Source organism: Leptodactylus fuscus, chromosome 5, assembly GCF_031893055.1.
Source record: "Leptodactylus fuscus isolate aLepFus1 chromosome 5, aLepFus1.hap2, whole genome shotgun sequence".
Taxonomy (NCBI): Eukaryota; Metazoa; Chordata; class Amphibia; order Anura; family Leptodactylidae; genus Leptodactylus; species Leptodactylus fuscus.
This window is the reverse complement of record NC_134269.1, coordinates 149,644,302-149,665,623: the sequence shown is the minus strand read 5'-3', so window position 1 is coordinate 149,665,623 and position 21,322 is coordinate 149,644,302. Positions and strand designations below refer to the sequence as shown.

The window sequence follows — 21,322 nt, the reverse complement described above, 5'->3', positions numbered from 1 at the left end:
TTACACAAAATCCACAAGACATTGCCCATGGAGCCATGTTTAACCAGCACATATGGCACATTGTTCACAAAAGGAAATTAATTTAAACTAAAAAACACAAAAAGTATTCATTTTGCTGATAAAAGGTAATGCAAAGTGAGCACCTGGAGTGAGCCCTGTGTAGATACCTAACAGGTAAGACGTCCACCACCATGTATAACTGAAGGTAATCCTTTCTGGAAAGTTTGGCAATGGCTCAAAAGTTTTTCAGCTTTGCATCACATCATATTGAGAAACTTGAGCCGACTCTGTAGCAACATCCAAACATCTCTCATCACTGCCCTTAAACTGAAACATTGACCATATTCAATCCTGTGCATAGCCAAATAACATTAAAATGTGTCGTACAATATAGCAAAGACACTGGTTTTTCTCTGCACTTGTCCCTATACATTTCTCTTACTATGTACTGAGTATGTGGATATCTACTGGCACTATTGGATCAGTAATATCCATACCTTACAACAATAGGGTGGATAATATTTATGTAACCATCATGTTGACAACCCTATATGAGCACACACTATTAAAAGGACACTAAACATACAAAATGCACACTAAATCCAGCACTTCCTTCATAAATCTCTTGTTTTAATGTTGATCCTACTTTGTCACATAGAATTATAACTAAGAAATACATAATGAAATATTCCCTTTGTGTCCTAGGGAGCCGTCCCCCTCCTCCTCACTGTACTATGTCTTAGTCAAGTCTTCAGGCAATAATGGAGATCAGCAGGATATTAACAGATTTGTTCTTTGGCAGAATTTCTATAAAACTGTTGTGTTACAGAGTTGCGGCCTGACTAGCAGTGGTATACTGGTATACTTTTAGCATTCACTCCTAAGTTTTATCTTTCTTTAAAATTTCTGAATTGAGACTATTTTCTGATCACTAAGAAATTGAAGACCATGAATACCTGGAGACGGTGTATTGTGGCTATTCTGCAAACTGGTATAGAATGGCAGGACGTGTTAAGAATATACAAAAAACTAGCCGCACTATCATATAGAAAAGGGCGCACATCCAAAAGACCTAAGCCAAGGACTAGAGATGAGCGAACACTATTCGAAACAGCCGTTTCGAATAACACGCTCCCATAGAAATGAATGGACGTAGCTGGCAGCCGACAAAGTCTGCGTGTCGGCCGCTTCCATTCATTTCTATGGGAGCGTGCTATTTGAAACGGCTGTTTCGAATAGTGTTCGCTCATCTCTACCAAGGACCCTAAAGTACTAATAGTAGTGGATATAGCAATGTAAATGAATAAACGTATCAACAGGTAGATCAAATCTATAGATTGTTAGCTTCATCCCAGCCCATACATTAAGTGACAGTGGTTTCAAGCAATAAGGGCACAGAGCCCCTTGGAAAGTATAAAAATCGTTTCCTATAAGACCACCCATGTACTTTATGACACAGTCTTCTACATTTACACATGTTCATGGCATGACTGGTAAAGGGAGAGATATCTAATGTGCAATGTTGTACAAATGACTGAGATTTACTTCACATTGTAATAGGAGAAATCTATAGCCACATAAGATGGGATGTGTCGTGGTGTTAAATCCTGCAGAAGCCCAAAGATGATTTTCAATGCAGCTAGTAAATGGGGTTTGCTAAAAATCACATTCATTTACAGTGTACATTACTTTGATGTGAAATTTTCATACCCTCCGCCCAGTGATACGGTTGTGAAGAATGAGAGACACTAAAGCCAGAAAACAGAAGCAGATTTCATACCACATGCTTGTTCTTATCTGCACAAGGGAGAGGAGTTACACTCAAATACATGACATAGTAACAAGTCCACGTAATACCAGGAGTTTTCTACTAAAATTACAAATGTTACAAAACAGTTAAAAAAAAAAAAAAAAGAAATATTCTTTTGGCAGAACAGAACGGTTAAAATACTAAAATGTCCACATGTGACAACATATAGCAGAGACTTAAGTATTAAGTGATGTTAAAAGGTATGCTACATAGCCTTACAGACTAAAACGTTTGGTTGGCATAAAGATTCCTCTTTACCTTCGGGTGATGCGGAACCTCTTTATGACTTAGCGGAGGAGCTTTTTAGATGTAAACAAAGGTTAGATACTGTAAAATGAAGAATGACATTCTGCAACTTTGTAATACTTTGTGTTATCATGTCTCACTATTTCTCAGGGCTCCTTCACATCTGCGTTGTGCTCTCCGTACTGCAGGTTTCCGTTTCCTGCATAAAACAGCGCAGGAGACGGAAACCTGCAGGAGTCTCTCACCCATTCATTTGAATGGGTGAGAAAGCTGTCCGGCCGTGAGCGGTGGTGAGCGTTTTGCGCTCTCTGCTGCGAAACCGTTTTTTTAATTCGGACACAGAGTCGGACATGCAGTACTCTGTGTCCGGATTAAAAAATCCGGTTTCGCTGCAGAGAGCATAAAACGCTCACCGCCGCTCATGGCCGGATCCGGTCTGTGCTTTCCGTCTCCTGGCATGCAGAAGACGGAAAGCACAGAATGGAGAGTAGAACGCAGGTGTGAACCTAGCGTAAGCAAATGGGAAATCACTGGTTTCAATCCACAGATGTAGGCCGGCCATACACATCAAAACGCTAGTTCAATTGACTTTAGGTGCCCCAAATAGGTATAATGTACATGGCCACTTTTCAGATGACTCAGCTAGAAGCCATTATTCTCATCATCAGCTGAGCATGCTCATGTTATCAAAAAGAAGAGAGGAGAAAGCCACTGCCAGGCACTACCAGCTCCAGCTTATCTGCCTTGGGAACAAAGGATGTTAAAATCCCAAATCTGATTTTCTCTCCCAATACCTGCCGTTGGGGAAAGTCGGAAATCTCAATCCATACAACATTGTTGTCTACTTCAGGAAGCATTCACCTCAAGGACCATTCACATGGAGGAATTTGAAGAGAAATTTAACCACCCCAAATTCACTCTCCAAATTCTGGCCCCATGGAGCTGAATCAGATGTGAAATCTGCAACAAATATGGGAAGATACTTCTATTTTTCAGCATGCATCCACCACAGACTGGAACCTGAAGCCAACTTTGAGGCGGTATTCACCTCAAAACGAGCTCCATATACTTCCATGTGAACAGCCCCAAATATGCATGGCTAGAATTAAAGTTCCCGCAGTTGAGAAGCGAATACGACTGCGTATATCAGTAGCACAATTGTTTTGCTCATCTACAATATAAGTGTGTCATTTTGGATCCTAGTGGTTTCAGATGGCACTGCACTTCCTAGACTAGACAACAACTTTAGCTTTCTCAGTTGAGAGCAGGACTAGGTCCATAACAGTTTTCAGGGTCTGGAGGTTTTTTTTTTTTTAAAGTTTCCATTCACAGACAGTAAACGTTACATAATACAAGGATTCTGCTTTATTTGCAAAAAGAAACCTGGAAAAACTCTGCGATTACTGTATTTCTACAATAGCGTTACGCTCTAACAGAATATTGTATAAATTAGACTCTGGTCATTCCACCAAGTTTTAGTTGCCCCTGATGTAAAACTGATAGTACGAGTCAGTGGGGGCAGCCACTTAACAGAACTATGTAATCCAATGAGAAGCCACTAAAAATGCAACTCTGTGCCAATATTAAGAGAGCATGACTAGTTTCACACAAGTGTTTGGGATTCCTTCCTTTGGGTTACAAGTGGAAACCTGCAATCCCCATAGACTAGAATGGGTCTGCCGAATTTCCGCCAGTTTTATACAGAGATCAGCAGAGAGAAAAGTCCTCCTTGCAGAACTTTTCTCTCCGCCAATTTTAAGCAGATTCTGCGGCAGATTACAGAGACTCCAACGCAAGTGTGAATCCCGCATTATAGTGGTAACATCCACAGGTACCCTTCTGCTAGAATAAAGTCAAATCGATTTGTTCTGCAGCTATGTCACAGTATTGGACGTGACATGCGTAAGGTAATGGTTTACCTCCTCACCTCAATATCAGATAGGATTCTAAACAAAGCACCTAATTTGCTTAAAAACAAAACCGAACCTGTCACTAGTGGGATATCTGGATATTGTACGATCTAGTGGGAAGATAGAAAACCAGATGCTAGACAACAGTAACCAAGTACAAAGTCTTATTTTCTAGTCAGCACCAATAGCATTATGGGAGACCAAGGCCACATACACAGAAAATATCACCCAAATGAACAAAGTATGTAGTCATGCCTTGGGACAAAGTACAGGTCAGGAATACTGCGCATTCAATCATATTCATCATTACACACAAGTACACACGTGTACACACTAAAATAATCACTGGAGAGCCTGCATTACACAACCGATTCAGTCCAGATATCTGGATGTGCAAATAACAAGAGGATGGTGAAATACTAATTTTCATTGCCAGGAAGATATGGTCTTCAACGGTCTGCAGTGAGTGAGAGCATGCAGAGCCAAAAACACCTCAGAAGGCGGATCAGTACTGAAAAAAGACTTACAGTCTTACTCCCAGGCAGCAAAACTACATTTCAGACTCATGTGTTTCCTTGTTTACTGTCAAGATATGTATAAAAAATACATTGTTACTTTTCTGTTAGGCTACTATTTACAGGCAGCTGGCAAACAAAGATGGCAGCAGACAGCACAGATGTGTGGGGCATGGGGCAGGATGCTCTCCTAAGCTTGTGTCATGAAAAATACAATATTTTACTTTGTAGCAATAAAACAATTGAAAAGGTCATTATGTGTTCTTAAATTTTACAATCTTCATCCAAAGGAATAAGTACTTTGAGTGCTTTATGAAGTGCAATAACAAAAATACTAGATGTAATTTGCAGGGATTTCTCTACAGATCCTTTACTATCCTTGCAAATCACTATAACATGTATTACAAACGCGGACTGGTTTTTTGGAGGAGGGAGTTAAGGCATTCTTTGAGGAACATTCTGCACAGAAGATATTTCCACAATGTCTACAGTGGTGCTGCAAAGAAAAAAAAAAAAAAAATACAACATTGGTAAAAAGTTACCACAAATGACACTAACATACACAGTATACACTGCCTTGCCTTTTCACAATTAAAGCAGTTTTCCGGGCAAAAAAAAAAAAGAAGCTTTTTTTTGTTTTTTTTAAATGTCATTGCTACTAATAAATACACCCATATACCTTTTAGCATGTTTTGAGTGATTTCTGGGTGTCTTTGGGGGCTCCTGGTATCTCTGCTTTTGTTTAAATGCTTCTGCTTCCTGCTATGTAACTTCCTCACTCCTCCCCTCGTCTCTATAGCTATCCCACTCTTCCGAACCCCGACCCATGTTGTATACTTACCCCTCCAAGCTTCTTCTGGCGAGATGGCCCCTCCGCCTGTACTGCTTCCGTACTCCTACTTCTCAGCGGCAATGAATCACCTCTACTACGCATGCGTGGAAGCGCAGTACAGGTGAATTACTAGTGGCGGCATTTACAGTGATGAAGAGCGCACACAACCAAAATCTTTACAGAGGGAGGAGCCGTCTCGCCAGATGAAGCCTGAATGGTAAGTATAACGGAGTGGATGGGAGTAGTGACGATCCATTTCCAGAAATGGGGAAACAGATCATCACCGAATAATCAGAAAATGTCCCTCGGGCGGTCACATGACCGCCTCAAGGATATAGGTAGCTATTCATTTTTTATAATTGATGTTATTTAGAAAGTAGGGGGGGGGGTGTTTAGAGTAGTGTAGGGACTTCAAGTTATCCCGGACAATACCTTTAAATATTATCTTTGTCATCTAGAAACATAATTAGCAAAAGTGTATTTATCAATACAAAAAGAAAAAAAAAAAAAAAAAATCCTACTTTCCCTACCAATGTTAGAGCACTCTTGCCATTGTAGCCCATGTTCATGCTCAGTTTAGTCTTTGACTTCTCTATTAGCTCAGGTCTACATAAGCATGCATGTGCCACCCTAACAGACTGAGCATGTGCAGTGCATGAATGATTTTGGAGGAGGAATGGACAATTAGCAAGGTGAACCTAGGAAATACAGTCCACATTATGGACCTCCCACCTTGGCCATGGGCAGCTAAAAATATAATTGGGCTACAGGGGTGCAAATCTTGAAATTGAGGGCACATGTACAGTGCAGATGGTACACTTTCACCTATGAACTTACAGTACTATTCACCTACAGTAGCTGTATTTCATGTCCCCCTGCCTTGAAGGGTGACAAAATAAGGCTATAAACTACTGGAAAATACACAAAAACTTTTTTTAAAAAAAATAATTCTAAATTACGTTTTGCATGATCTAACAAAGTTATGTACTGTATAAAACCTTGTCTAAAATACTAGATGCCAGTATGATCACATTATGTTGTGTAGGTAAACTGTGCACCCACAAGTCAACAAAGAAAGCTGCGAACAAGTGAACTGATATTAACGCTGTGCCTATAGAACAGCCAATCTCTATAAAGTCATTTCATAGCTTACCCTTCTTATTGTTACTGAAAATCCTTTCCCACACTCCATGCAGTTTTGTACTTCATGGTCTTCAGTCCACTTTCTATTTAGTGCCTGACTGTGTTTTATCTGTAAGGTAAAATAGTTAAGGTGAGATAGAAAAACTAAACAACGGCCCTCTGTATGTATTTTATTATGCAAAAAAACCACAGTTCTGAATATACATATACATTTCATAACTATCTTTCTTGCCGACCCATAAACATGCAAGCTTAGGTCAACTTCACAACCCTCTTAAAGTTACTTCTTTCCTGGGGAACAAAGGATCAGGCAGGTTTCAACACAACATGCCTAATCCATCTGTCCTACAGTGCCGATTATTAGTGGACTGTAGTACTTTTCGGATATATTTAAAATTTAACTTTTAATTCATGGTTTAAAAAGTACAGATTTCCAGATAGAAGTCAAAAAAATGAAGTTCCAAAGTGAAGAAAAAGTTAGGAAAATACACACATAGTGATTAAAAAGTATGGAACGCCGACGCGTTTCGAGGTAGAACTACCTCTTACTCATGGCAGGTCTCCTGCCATGAGTAAGAGGTAGTTCTACCTCGAAACGTGTCGGCGTTCCATACTTTTTAATCACTATGTGTGTATTTTCCTAACTTTTTCTTCACTTTGGAACTTCATTTTTTTGACTTCTATCTGGAAATCTGTACTTTTTAAACCATGAATTAAAAGTTAAATTTTAAATATATCCGAAAAGGACTGCGGACCTATTTTACTGTTTGCATCTTACTATTGAAGTCTTGCTTCGTGAGTCCAGAAGCTTCTAGGTCGTGCACCCTTGGGAATTATGGTGAATATATGGTGAGTTTCAGTGTTTACTTTTTTGCGTAAAATTTTTTTTTTTTTTTTGCGTAAATATTTCTGGACTGTAGTACTGTCTTCATACACATCAGATTCTCGGCTGTTGTTCCAACTGACATTAGCAGATTCAGCTGACTATAAATGATTTTGCTAGTCCACTATACACATGGATGCTTGTTGCTTTTATTTATAGGACAAATTTTAGATTCTCACGATGTTCTCACAATGTTCAGAGCATAAAGAAAAGGTATGCTGCAATCACCTGTAGTGACTGATTTTCTCTGCCAAGCTCCTCCATGGCATATGTGGTTTCATCTACTTTTTTACGTAATTCAACTACTTTGGCTTGTAGCTTTTCAATTTCTCCTTCACTCTTGAGATATCTGAAAGACAACAGTAAGAAATACTAGCAAAATGCACTTTGCAACAAAAAGAATCACAAGTCATGTGCAGACCAAAAATGTGTAACAATGTCAATGTCAAAACTACCGTCCTGATGTATATGTGTACCTGGGACCTTAATCAGAGCATGATCCTGAGCATGTGCTGCAGTCCTACAAAGTCACACTTCAACTTCTGGATGGAAAATGGCATTTCTAGAGAAAACTAATAGGCTCCTAAAAGAATACTTAATGATAAGTGTGAATTCTGCTTTTATAACCTTTATAATTTCAGCTGAAAAAAACAAGCATACAAAAATGTTGGCTATAACATGTCTACAATAAGTCATTTTTGTCTTTTTGACAATGCTGATATATCAATGTGCTTTTAAATACAATGACAACTTAAATTCAAGAGTATTCCCTTTAGCAATGCTGCTTTGTTTGCCTGCTATGTTAGATTGTTCCTCCCATTTGTTTACACATCGTTTCCATGGTGTACAGCCTGTATCTGATAGAGAGGACGGATAACTTGAACTATTACTCTGGTGGGGCTGATTGCTGTCACTGTTATGTACACCTCTGGAGTCAAGACAATCAGTTCTGTTATGTACAGTTTGCTAATAAAGGCTCTGAGGGCCGGGTGTTTTAACTCTCTATGTAAACAAAAATTCAACATGGAGTCCATTCTCTAAGTAAGCATGTGTAATGTAATATACATTTAATGTGCAAATTATTTGATCTGCATTTATGTTAGATTTCTAATAATTATAATAAATAATCTCTCATGGTAAAGGCAGTCTAAGTCTATTTTGACACTTTATAGTGTCATGTTCATCAAACAGTCAAATCATTCCCCCAAGTTTACAAGAAGTAAGAAGAAGAGGCAAAGCTGCCAAGACAGGGAGATGGGAAACCCCTTTAAGATGGGTCAGTAAGGTCACTGTGATACCAAATTTAGTATAGTAATGTTTTTTTTCCCTTTTTTTTTCTAAGAAAAAAAGTTTTGAGGAACAACAACAACAAAAAAAAACAAAAAACAATTTTTTTTTATCTGCATAGCCAAATTGCGATACCCATAACTTTTTATTGAAGCCTTCTGCAGTCAGAGATGACACTGTTCACAGGCACTGCCACTTGGTCCCTGCTGTGTAAAACAGCAGAGACTCAGTGGTTATTTCATCTGCTCAACCATTGAGTGTGAGAACCATCTGGAAATAAAATGCATGTAAAACCTGCCTTTCCAGAAGTGCCCGTCTGTCCTCCTGGTTATTTTGAACTGTTGCTTCCAGTACTGCAATCTCCCCTCGCAAATCATCTGTTTGCTTTTCCAGCTCGCCAACCCTTCGCTGGCTGCTCTGCCATTCCTTCTTCAGGGTTGCCAAGTTTTCATTCAAAGCTGTGATCTGCATGGTCAGCTTAGACTCATTCTCTTCATGTTTCTTCTTTTGCTCCTCTTTTTCCTTTCCTTCTGCCGTCTGATGAGAGACATACAAAAGACGCACATAAATGCTCTAATATTTCAGATCTAAACATATTTAGAATCAATTTAATTTATGGGATGATATATTACTATTTGTACCGTATGTACCGTAAGTATATGTACCTATTACCATATACATTCGAGTATAAGCCGACTTTTTCAGCACAGTTTTTATGCCGAAAAAGCCCCCCTCGGCTTATACTCGAGTCAAGGTCCACGGAGCACAGAAAACTGGAAGGACCTGCATAAATTAAATGAAGGGGAGGTCCTTTAGTGCTACTGCTCAGCGATTGGCTTGTCATGTAAGGTAACGTGACTGATGTTATCAAAGGTCCTGTAGCCACTAGAATGTAACATCTGCAGATAAGTCAGTGGCCATTGTGTGCAGGATGCATTGTGTCTTATAGAAGATGTCTGTCGTATGGAGGAGAGGAAGCTACAGTAAAGTGAAAGTAAAACACAAAGGTACATACTGGGGTTATGGCTATTAATGTCAGGCATTTGGGGTTATTAATTTAATTTCAGTAACTCCATGTGCCTCACATTAATAGCAGTTAACCCCATCATGTACCTCATATTAACCGCTGTGAGCACCATATAAGGGTTAATAATATGTCAGACACATGAGGGTACTAATAAAGGACCTTAATTATGAAGACACCTAATTATTACCTCCATATGTCCCGCATATCAGTAACTCTTATGTGAGGCACACAGGGGGTTAATATGAGAGACATGATGGGGTTAACTGCTATTACTATGAGGCTTATACTCGAGTCAATAAGTTTTCCCAGTTTTTTATGGTAAAATTAGGGGCCCCGGCTTATACTCGAGTATATACGGTAGTTCCTAAAAAAGATTAGTTACCAGTTTTTCTCTCAGCTCTGTATGCTGCTTCTTCCATTCTACTTCCTTTTTTTTCAGTTCATCCTTCAGAGTCTGCTGCTGGTCCTTCTCCTGCTTGAGGGCTGCCACTGAACTCTCCATCTTACCCTGGATCTCCAGCTTCTGCTGGATCAGAAGCTGCTTGGCTTCTTCTAGACTGCTTGTTTTCTGTCAAGAAATCACAGATAGTTCATTTTATTGTCCGGATACCAGCTTGAAGACATTGTCAAAACTGGTCTTTTTTAAGTTAAAATCTAATGAAAATAAAAAAAAGATATCCGTTCCTATCTGTCACTCATTGCACTGCTTATTTTACTGCAAACCATTCCTACTGCTCTCTATAAAGAACTCCACAATGCTGCATCAAATACATGTTTCAATGACTTTTCACTGTTGTTGTTGCTATCTGTGATAAGATATCACGCTGCAGCAGTTTAGCTAATTGCAGAAGTTTGGGTTACCTCGTTACATGTGTATTTGATAGTTTTTATTGCTACACTTGTCATTTACATGACTTACAGTAGTACTCGAGCATGTAGAGTATTGTCTCCGATCTAGTATACTTAGTAATAATTATAATATACCTTTTGATAATCTTCTCTGACATTCTTTAGTTCTTGTTTCTTCTTTGTCAGTTCTTCTTCTAACTTACCCTTAAGGGCAGTTAGATTATTTGCTTTCATTTTTTCATCACTCAAATCTTTGTCTATGAGATCCTGAAAACAGAAAAAAAAAGTTGTTGTGGTTTAAGCATATTGCCTACTTTTTGGGAGTTTCTGAACAATAGGGTTCAAAATACATATATGTTTTAAATCTATTTCAAATTACTACTCTAAAAGAAAAAATTCACTTTAAGAAAAAATTAAACAAAAATCTCAATAAAACATACGGCCCAAAAGAAGCACACAGTGGTATAATACAGTCCAAAATGGCAACCTGAAATATCTTACAGTAATGTTGTGTGATAATGAAAGTTAAAAAAAAAAATGAAGATAAAAAATAAGAAAGTTACAAGGATATTGTGATTTACCTTCTGATTTTTCAACTCCTGGAGACTGTGCTCATGTTCCTTCAGTTGGTTTGTCTTGGTTGATATTTCCTGCTCCATGGTAGTGTTCATTGTGGATAACTCCTTAATCTGTTTCAACTGACTATTTATTTCATTCCTGTTAGACTTCAGTTCCTCTTGGGCCAAGACTAACTTCTCCTCTAAAGACTAAAATATATGTTTATGGATTATTATCATGCACAACTCCATAGCAAACACAGCTGACCACTCATAACCTTATAAACAGTTGCTTGTTACTTGTTTTGGAAAGCAGAGTCGGTTTTGTTTTAGGTATCAGTCCGTCATATTTTTTTCATTAGTGCATAACAGTCCCAAAAGTGAAAGATATCATTTCAGAAAACATACTTAGCAGGTGGGAGTCCGGGACACAGAAAGCTGCACTGTGTACTGTGGGCTCCTACTAAAGGCAGAATTGCTGCCTAAGTAATGGCAAAAGAGGGATGAGAAAGTTTGGCTGGATTAAAACTATACTTTTCCCTTTTATCGTAGCATTACCCAAATGTTAAACGATAAAGCAACGTTAGAAGTAGAAGAGTTGTAAATAACAAATTCCACCATTACCTCGCTTCGCTACTTAGCTTAGATTCAGGGCTGGTTCACACCTGCGCCCGGTCTCCTCTTTCAGATTTCCCATCTTCTGCCTGAGAAACTGGACAGGAGACAGAAACCGGCAGTCACTTGTCAAACCCATTCATATGAATGGGTTTGCAAAGTGTCCACCCGTGAGCGTTTTGTGGTCTCCACTGCAAAACCATTTTTTGGGTTTTTTTTTAACTGGACACAATGTCGGACATGCAGGACTTTGTGTCCGGTTAAAAAAAAAAATGGTTTCATCGATCAGACCCCAAAACGCTCATGGGAGGACACTGTCTGCCAGGTTTCTCCTGTCTGCAGAAGATGGAAACCTGAAAGCGGAGACCGGACGCAGATGTGAACCCGCCCTTATTCAGTGTTTATAATTATATGCTAGACTACATTCACACTATGATGAGTTAAAGTCCATCGCTCTAATTTCTAATAGGATCACAGCGACAGACAAACCCCGATAGAGTGACTGATGTAGACTGAGACCCCCCATATGTGTCTGTTCCCATTGTTTCTTCCATCATGTTTGCTCACTTTCCTAATGGAACACAGTGGCTCAGAGTTTAACACTACAGCCTTGCCACACTGGAGTCCTGGGTTCAAATCCTGACAAGGACAACATCTGCAAGGTGTTTGTAAGTTCTCCTCATGTTTGCGTGGATTTACTCCCATACATACTGATAGGGAATGTACATTGTGAGCCCTACATGGGACAGTGACTGTCATTGACTGTATAATGCTGCAAAATATGATGGCGCCATACAAGTAATCATAATAATAATAATAATACCTAAATACAACATAAAGTCATAAATGCAGGAGGTAAACAGACTTCCATCATGGTTTTTACATTAGAATGAACAGGAACAGACGAAGATAGTGAGGGCTTCATCTGCATCAGTCCTCCTATCTCATCACGGATGAGGCCAATAGACTTCACTAACAGTAGTGTGAGCCTAGTCTTCAATGTTATCATGAATAAAGTCCTGTAATGCTATGCTAAGCATTTGATAGGCTAAAATGGATGTCCAGCAGAAGCAGGGCTGCAGAGTCATAAAATAGTTACTGACTCTGGCTTTACAGTAGAGTAAGATGATTAATCAATTATATTCTAAAATTATGAACATTATATAATTAGACGCAGAGTTTCTTGCATATTTGTGTTTGTAGGAATTCAGTCTTTTTTTCATGAATTAGAGGAGGTTTTCAACGTCTGTCTGATCATGGTGTGATCAAAACCATTGAGAACTGTCAGTCAATGTTCATTTTCACTGCAGAAAAATCATATCGATTACAGAAGCAGTAGGTGGAATCCATTAAATTAAATAGTCCAGTTGTTAAATGCATAATTGTCCTAGGTACTTCAAGGGACAGATACATACGATGTAATGGCATCCCAGACAAGTGGATGCTGAAAGGAGAGCACATTTAGCTATTGGCCAAAGTGAAGGCAACACATTTACCACAGTCCAACTCATCTATTTTTGCAGGGCCAGCTGATCATTTATTGTGCATGGGGGGGTGTATGATAGCAGATGGAAGATGGGAGAAAGAAAGGATCTGGCATGTTGAATTATAACACGCAAGATTGATTTGTTCTCCAGGGAGATAAACTGCCACCAGCTGTGTCTAGCAACTTACCGAGAACAAATGCATGCATGTGTATGTAAAAATGTAGCTACTGAATTTGCACAATATAGTACAGCAGTGGTTCCCAAACTTTCTGAAGGCGGCAACCATTTTTGGAGGAGAATTTTGCCGGGGAGCTCCTTCTGCTGTACTTGGCGGCATTTGAAAAATAAATGTTGAAAAATTAATCTGCCTTTTAGCACTGTATTCTGCCATAAGAAATTTTGAGGATCCATACTGGAAAAATTTGTGTGCCGCCAAAATTGCAACCAATGTATCTATGTATCTTACAGTTTGCTGTCCTGCAGCCCCCACAAAGTATATATAATGTCCCTCGGTGCTTCCCACACAGTATAAAATGCTCCACAATGTCTCCATGCTATATAATGCACCACAGTAACCCCCCTACCTATTTGCGACTCATGACTCCCTCTACCTCCCCCACAGTCTTTATGCACAAGAGAAATTATTTCACTATGGACATACCTTAAGATCTTGTCGAAGAGCAGAAACTTCAGACTCTTTTCCATACATATCTGACTGGAGGTTCCCCAGTTTTTCCTGGAGGCCTTCATTGGCCTTCTGCAAATCAGACAGCTTCCCTTTTTCGGATGTCAGCTCCCCAGTAAGCAATGTAATCTGCTGCTGGAGCTTCTCCTCTTGTTGTACCTGAAATAAAAAATGTATAAAAATACAACATAAAATACATTGTACTTCCCTCGTTTACAAACTTGCTGCTTTTTTAAAATAGAACTTCAGAAATGGGACGAGCAGCAGTTCAGGAAACATTTAAAGGGTACCTGATTTTGCCAAAACCCACAAGTCATGCTGAGTCTAGCTAGAAATACTGAATAGGAGTAGCAAGACCTGCAGTTACTTATAACCCATTATTCTGGAGATAACAGACTTTTTTTTTTTTGCCAGCACCACAATTCTACTTCTCTGAGCATGAGGGTGCCAGTAGTATAATGTGAAATACTTCCCTTCAAGTACTTACTATGGGGCATTGCATCTCCACCTAGAGCATAAAGAAAGCAACACGTGACTGAGGAGAGGAGCAGATACCTGGGAGTACAAGCAGAACTCCGTAGAGTAAGGGCTAGTCTACACGGGGCACGGAATGGCATATTTTGGTCCTGATTCTGATGCGGGAAGCCGCATCAGAAATGGACCAAAATGCACCTGCCACGACTGTCACGGCTTCCGACAGTCAAGGTTTCCCCCTCAGAGTAGGTTCAAATGAATGGGCCTTGTCCGGAGGGTGCTGTCGCAAGGCAGACGCTGGGGCTGACTCAGCTGTGGAATCCACCTGAAGAAAGGACAGCTCGTTTCTTTTTTACGTGAGCCGGAGCATACCGCTCACAGAAAAAAGGAAGGTAGCGGTCTACATAGACCTCTATTGTGAGGGGGCAGATTCTGAGGTGGATTCAGCGTCAGAATCCGCCCCCTCTTGCCCAGTGTGAACGAACCCTAAAGCAGCATGTGATTGAGGAGGGGGGCAGGTGCCTGAGAGTACAAGCAGAGGTCAGTAGAGGAAAGTATGTGACTAAAGATGCCTGGAGGACACTTATTTTCTTTAAAGCAGGTAGTACAAGCAAACATCAAATACCTTATCCTTTAGCTGTGCACCAAGAGCCTGCATATCCTTTTGGAGTTTCTTCTTATCTTCCTCAGAAGAGGCTTTGACCTTTTTCAGCTGTGTCTGAAGTTCTTGCTGTAGTTTTTCTTTTTCTTTTGTAGAACTCTGCAGCTTTTCATTAATGGCTTGTATTTCAGTCTTTAACTTTGTAGATTCCTATAACAAAAAGTTTATAAAGTGTTAATATATGGCTAATAAACTACAGCCCAACTAAGACATCTTTAAAGGGATTATGTAATGAAAATTTATCCTTTGTCCATAACATCCAGTTCAGAAAGTAGCAATGGACACAGAAATAGCCAAAGTACAGCGATCTGCAATCTCCAGTGCGGTCACTGAAAAGACTGCAGTAAGATGAATTTTGTAACTTCTGCTACATTCTGGATGGGGTTTAAACACCTCAGCCATTCATCGGCTAATGGGCTATAGGTGAAAAGAAGGAGTCTGTACCTGTCCTTAGGATAGGAGACAGTTTGGGGACAATGCTGCTAGGAGTGTTGCTATATCGTGGTAAATGAAATTTCTTGCTGAAGTATTTTGCCCTGTACTGTGATATTTGTTTGGCGCTGCTGGGGTGAAATGTGCGCACTCAGGTGCTTGGTTCTTCTGGGAGGTATATTCTGCTGCAATGTGGCGTTTGGCATTACTAGGGGCATTAGGTTTGCTGTACTGTAGTATTTCGATGTCACTGGTGAGTCTAGCATGGCGGTGACAGTATTTCTTTGCTGGTGAGGCCCTGGCATTACACCAGATTGGCTGGTTAAGCCAGAGTTTAAAAAAAAAAAAAAAAAAAAAAAGTTCAAAAAGCCCAGATCTAGAAAAATGAGGGATTGATACAGAAAGTATACTGGAAAATGGTATAATATAACAATAACGTTTATTTGCTGAAACTGGATGTGCCTCAGAGCCTTATTGATCTACTTATTTGCTTTCAGTAACATACGGAAAACAGACTCAAGTCTTACCTCCTCTTTTGCTGTCAGATGAGTCTTCAGTTCCTGGACCTCTTTAGATGCAGAGTCTGTCTGGGCTTTCAGCTTAACTTTCAAATCATCACGTGATTTTTCCTAGTGAAACAATAACACAGCATGTACATCTTAATGGTAAGACTTTTCAGGATTAATTACAAAACCGCAGGGCTTCGGACTGAAACTCCACTCTCAGACTTCTCTCGTCAAGTTATTTAAGTATATTAGAAGTACTTTCACCAATCTAATCTTATTTTAAAAGAAATCAGGCTGTAAAGTATCCCATGTGTAGAGCTGAAGCAATTGCCAAACGGACAATGGTCACTTTAAATGGCTGTAGAAAGCTACTACAAATGCTACAGCTCTTCAACCTGGCAATACAGAAGCATATGGATTTTCCAGGTTTGTTAGAGGGCTGCTAGGATGAATTTTAGAGCCTGCCCTCTATTAAGGAAGTTAGTTAGGTTAATTAAGAGTATTACAAAAAAATTTCAGCAAACAGCCCCCAACATAATAGCAAAAAATAAAAAATTAAACAGGAACTCCAATTTTATTTCCAGTAGATCTTCAATTGAGTGTTTTATCTGTGAATAATGTCAAATGAGGATGTTCTTTGTATTTTTTTTCCATTTGCCTCCCCGAACTGGGTCAGGATTGATACATGGAAGGGTGAAGGGCTGTTATATCGCTTTAATAGTGTAAATTTTCTACATGTTCTATTGAATGACTCCAGGCATTCTGTTACAATGCAGACAGTGTTAGTATTATTATGTTTCTGTTTCTTATTAAATATAGCTCCTAAAGATATGAACAAATGCATAGATGTTATACTATATACAAGCTTTATAATGCTATGGACCCAGTTTGGTGGCCAATAACTGATGATAGGTTCCCATGAAACACAAGCATGTCAATATACTAACCATAACCTGGATCAGTTCTTTCCCAGTCTGTCTTTCCTTTTCCAGTGCTTCTCTTGACTTCTCTAGAGATTCTGTGCTTTTCGTTAACTTGTCTTTCGTATCTAGAACTTCTTTCTGCAACGTGTCTCTCTCCAGCTTCAGTTTCTCCAGGTTGCTGACAGCTTCTTGCTTGTGTGTTGATATTTTTTCCAGGTCTTGCTTCAACTTTCCTGCTGATTCCTTAAGACTGGTCAACTCTTTCTCTTGTTTTGAAGTCAGCTCCTTTGCCTGGAGCAGGGCATCTGACTTTTTCTGTAGTTCTTGCTTCACATTAACCACTCTGTGAACAATTTCACAGTTATTTTATTCCAAAGGTAATGGATAGAAGTCATTACTCACATAAATGTATATACATTGCCCAATGCAAGTGACAGTAGCGATAACCCATGTATAATCAGCACTGGTTACATACAAAGCATGGGAAAACAATTGCTACATATGTATTTTCTTCCATTACACCCCCAGGAGTAATAAATGGCATCTTTAACTTAGAATAGTATATTAGATTTACATCAGTACATTAATCACTTACAATATCTTCTCATCTTCAAGCTGTTTTACTAGCTCTGTCACTTTTAACTCTAGTTGGGAGCTCTGCTGCTTCTGTTGCTGAAGATCTTGCACACATTGCTCACGACTTGCTTTCACACTTGTTAGATCAGTTTCCAGTTTCTGAGGATAACAACATGTACAAATCCTTGTCTTATTAACATGCAGGGTTTTTCTGTCCGCTTGAGAAGTCGGACATCTTCACTTGCGGACAGGGAAGGACAGGCACGGAGTGCAAAAGAACGCACCCGATGCCCATTGAAATGAATGACAGGTGTCACGGACACAGCTAGTGTCCGCTCCTAATGTCCGTGACAGATTTTGAGCGGGCACTAGGAGCGGACACTACCTGTCTGACACCGACGGTAGTGTGAACGCACCCTTAGTTCACAATTTTCTGTCAGGGCAGCAGATGTATTTTAGTACTGGGGAGAGTTGGATGTAGTATATTTTTAATAGGAGTTCTGGTAGGAAGTCCAGAGAAGCAGTTTCCCCCACTATCCCCTTGTATGTACAAATAACTGTACTCACCTTAATTTGCCCCTCAAGTGCTTCTGCTTTTTGCTCTAGGTTCAGATGCTTTTCTTTGTACTCTTTGAGTGTTTGCTCCAGTTGTGTACAATGATCCTGTTTTTCTTGCAATTTTGTTGTCACTTGCTCAAGTTGAGTATTGACTTTATTTAACTCCTACTTAGAAAAAGAAGAGGATCAATGGAAAAATACATGACACAAAAAAAATAAATAGATCAAATACTCTTTGTACATACTTTGACATGCTTAGCCATATCGAAGCAATGCTTACCTGTTGTTTGTCTTGCAATGCATTTTGAGCTGTATCTAAATGATTTTGTAAGTCAACCCTCTGTGCAGTCTTTGCAGCTTCAGCTGATAGTAAAAGCTCCGTCTTTGCTTTGATCTAAAATTAAGTGAAATCAGACCTCCATTATAAAAGTATACTAAAAGCAAATGACAGAGGAAAAAAGTCACCTATTCCCAGACATAACACTCTATTAGTTGTCTGCTTACCAACAGTGATCCTAGAAAACGTTACAGCCACCAATGACACGTCAAGACTGACCACTGCAAGAATTGTGTTTTGATTTTGTTTTTTTTTTAATTAAAAAGGAAAGAAAAGTAAACCAGTACCTGCAGATCGAGCTGCGCCATTTTCTCTTTACTTTCATTTAGTTGACTAGTTAGTTCCCCAACGGTGGTCTCAAGAGACAGAACACGGTCTTGAGCTGCTCGAAGCTGTGACTTCTGTTCCTGAACTTGCTCATGCAAATCCTCTTGTGCTTGTTTGTGGCTTTCTGATTGGTTCTTTAATTTCTCTGTGATCTGTGCTAACTGTAACATAAGTCCAAGATTTTACAGATAGTTACCATAAAAGTTAAAATGGACAACTCCTTTAACTTTTAAATCTGTCGGGGGCAGTTCTTTTCAACATACAGGACAAAATCGCTCAGTCATCCACAGACTGAAGCAATGTCCCTTCTCAATGACTAAATGAGTGAATTCAAGAGCGATTCAATGTGTCGAAAGGGACCAGTCTGGAAAGGTCTAAACTGGAGTGGCAGGGATTGTGAGGCTGGTACGATGTTCTTACAATTTTTTTACAGCATGCTGATTTTTTTTTTAATATTGTCTGGACAACCCCTTTAATAATGGTCAAATCCCATTTATTTATTTTTTTTAACATATCTAGTGACATGTGATAACTGTTACATGACAGCTTCGTACCTGTTCCTGCAGTGTGTGGTTTTTCTCTTGTAGCTGGTTGAGGACAGCAGTTTCTCCTTCACCAGCTTGAATTTTGGCACACAGGTCTTCCCTCTCTTTCTCAAGCAAGGAAATATTTTTTTTGCTTTTTTCCAGCAAGGCTTCAAGGTTTTGAATTTTTTGGTCTTTGTCCCCAATCTGCCTTAACACTTGCTCAAGGTCATTCTGAAGAAAAAGATTAGGAAAAATAGAGAGAAATATAATGCGATTACTTTTTGATAGTAAAATCTTGTAAAGAAATACAAATGAATGTGTACACAGTTCCCTTAATACACAAATATATGTAATAGATATAAAAAACACTGGTTACATTGTTTAACTACAGCTCCATGAGCACATGGACTGTCAATGTGCTAGTCATATTTTTCATTATTAGCACATTGATACATTTGTTTCTATTGCCTCATACACACAAGTATGTATTATTGTGCGCCCTTATAAGTGTGGCTATGAGCGCCGAGCAAAACTCAGGACCTGTTTGTTTTGCATCCCGAGCTTGCTGAAGACAGTGAATGGAGCCATGGCGTCAAGTCACGATTGGCACGCTGATATCATCCATGTGGCATCCAACAACAGACCTGGCACATGCACATAGTTCTATCCTTAGAGCAATATGTCAACTGTGAATCTGAATGCAATTCCATGAGAATTGTGTGACCTTCGTAGTAGATATGTCTATTGCAAAATACACAAACTAGACAATTGCAAAAATCATTAATTTTAATCTTTTTTTTTTTTTTTTTTTTTTTTTTTTAAATAACAGGGTTTGGTCCAGACCAATGGGTGTAGTTTTATAAGAGATTATCCTTTTCAGGAAGTGATCAGCTAATTGATGGCTAATGGAGGAAAATTTTGTATTACGACATGGTCATACAGATGAATTTAATACTTAAAGCACCTTAGTTTGGGCTCATAGGGCTGGGTTCAAGTAAGAGATCCCCTTCTATGATGTCCATATGCCCTAACAGGAGGATGCTCTAAGGCCAGATGCTGACTGGATGGGGTGGAATGACTTCCAAATCCATGACACATCTATGCCATATCCTGTATAAAAGATTGGTATACAAGATGCTTCTTTTAAAGTTTGGTACTTCAAAGATAACCAATATTACTGTACTTTCTGTTGTCACTATGTGAACAATCTGGAAGTAAATAAACCTTATTGTCAAACTTCCACAACTGTCATTTAGTAAGGTATGGCAGATTTCACACAGTGGGTAAAATTACTTTGTAGTCCTAAGAATTTGGCCTGGTCTGATAAGTAGAGACCTGGGAATAAAACACAATGCCCATGGCTTTACAGCTCCCTGTGTTTAACTGCATCCCAGCATCCCAGTTTGGCTGGGAGTCAGCATTTTTGATCATTTCACTCCATATTTTGTTATTTTGTCATATTTTGTCATTTTACTCCATAGTTTGACATACTAGACTGGAGGAGATTGATTTACCTGGGCCTCCCTCAGCTTGGATGTAGTGGTTTGCTGAAGAGTTTGCTGTTCCTGATGTTGCTGTCGAATTTTCTCCAGCTGGTGCTGTAGATCGGCTGAGGCAGAGGCGTTTTCTTTAAGCTGAGAATAAAACAAGAGACCACATTTCAATTCTGCTACCCCTACAACACGTCCTATTTCCAAGACTCTTTGGAAAGCGGAAGATTTAGGCTAAAGCCCCACGTTGTGGAAATGCAGCTTCTTTGGTTGCAGATTTCGCTGCGTTTTTTTTTGTGCCAAAGCCAGGAGTGGATTGAATAGAAGGTAGAAATATAAGAACTTCCTATATATTTCCCATTCCTTTTGTAGCCATTCTTGGCTTTGACTCAAAAAACCGCAGCAAAATCTGCAACAAAAAAAGCTGCGTTTCCGCAACATGGGGCCTTAGCCTTAGGGATGAATTTCTGCTTATGGAGTTGGTGTCCTGAAGATACTGTAGTATACAGGGGCTATTCCATGAAAAATGATTATGCTACAAAATGTACTCTGTGAATTATTATATTGCATTTCAATATCTGGAATTCTGATGGATAAATCTAGGAATGGCAATGCCAACTGGAGGGTAACAATACCCATATTAATGCATAGGGATTTTGAATGGG

At 39.3% G+C, this 21,322-nt stretch overlaps 1 protein-coding gene across 3 annotated transcripts in view; it reads right to left on the bottom strand.

The window, feature by feature from the left end:
• Positions 1–2,538: 2,538 nt before the first annotated feature.
• EEA1 (early endosome antigen 1) overlaps positions 2,539–21,322 on the bottom strand; it is a 53,526-nt gene continuing 34,742 nt past the window's right edge. For all 3 annotated transcript variants that reach the window (XM_075274479.1, XM_075274477.1, XM_075274478.1), the window contains 17 exons: positions 20,682–20,801; positions 19,195–19,398; positions 18,601–18,801; positions 18,257–18,370; positions 17,986–18,141; positions 17,438–17,577; positions 16,867–17,185; positions 15,941–16,042; positions 14,946–15,131; positions 13,823–14,005; positions 11,084–11,269; positions 10,638–10,769; positions 10,036–10,221; positions 8,925–9,163; positions 7,568–7,688; positions 6,467–6,565; positions 2,539–4,977 (listed from right to left, as the gene is read on the bottom strand). In XM_075274479.1, the coding sequence (XP_075130580.1) occupies positions 4,855–4,977; positions 6,467–6,565; positions 7,568–7,688; positions 8,925–9,163; positions 10,036–10,221; positions 10,638–10,769; positions 11,084–11,269; positions 13,823–14,005; positions 14,946–15,131; positions 15,941–16,042; positions 16,867–17,185; positions 17,438–17,577; positions 17,986–18,141; positions 18,257–18,370; positions 18,601–18,801; positions 19,195–19,398; positions 20,682–20,801 (2,811 nt within the window). In that variant the 3' untranslated portion in view covers positions 2,539–4,854. The remainder of the gene's footprint in view (positions 4,978–6,466; positions 6,566–7,567; positions 7,689–8,924; positions 9,164–10,035; positions 10,222–10,637; positions 10,770–11,083; positions 11,270–13,822; positions 14,006–14,945; positions 15,132–15,940; positions 16,043–16,866; positions 17,186–17,437; positions 17,578–17,985; positions 18,142–18,256; positions 18,371–18,600; positions 18,802–19,194; positions 19,399–20,681; positions 20,802–21,322) is intronic.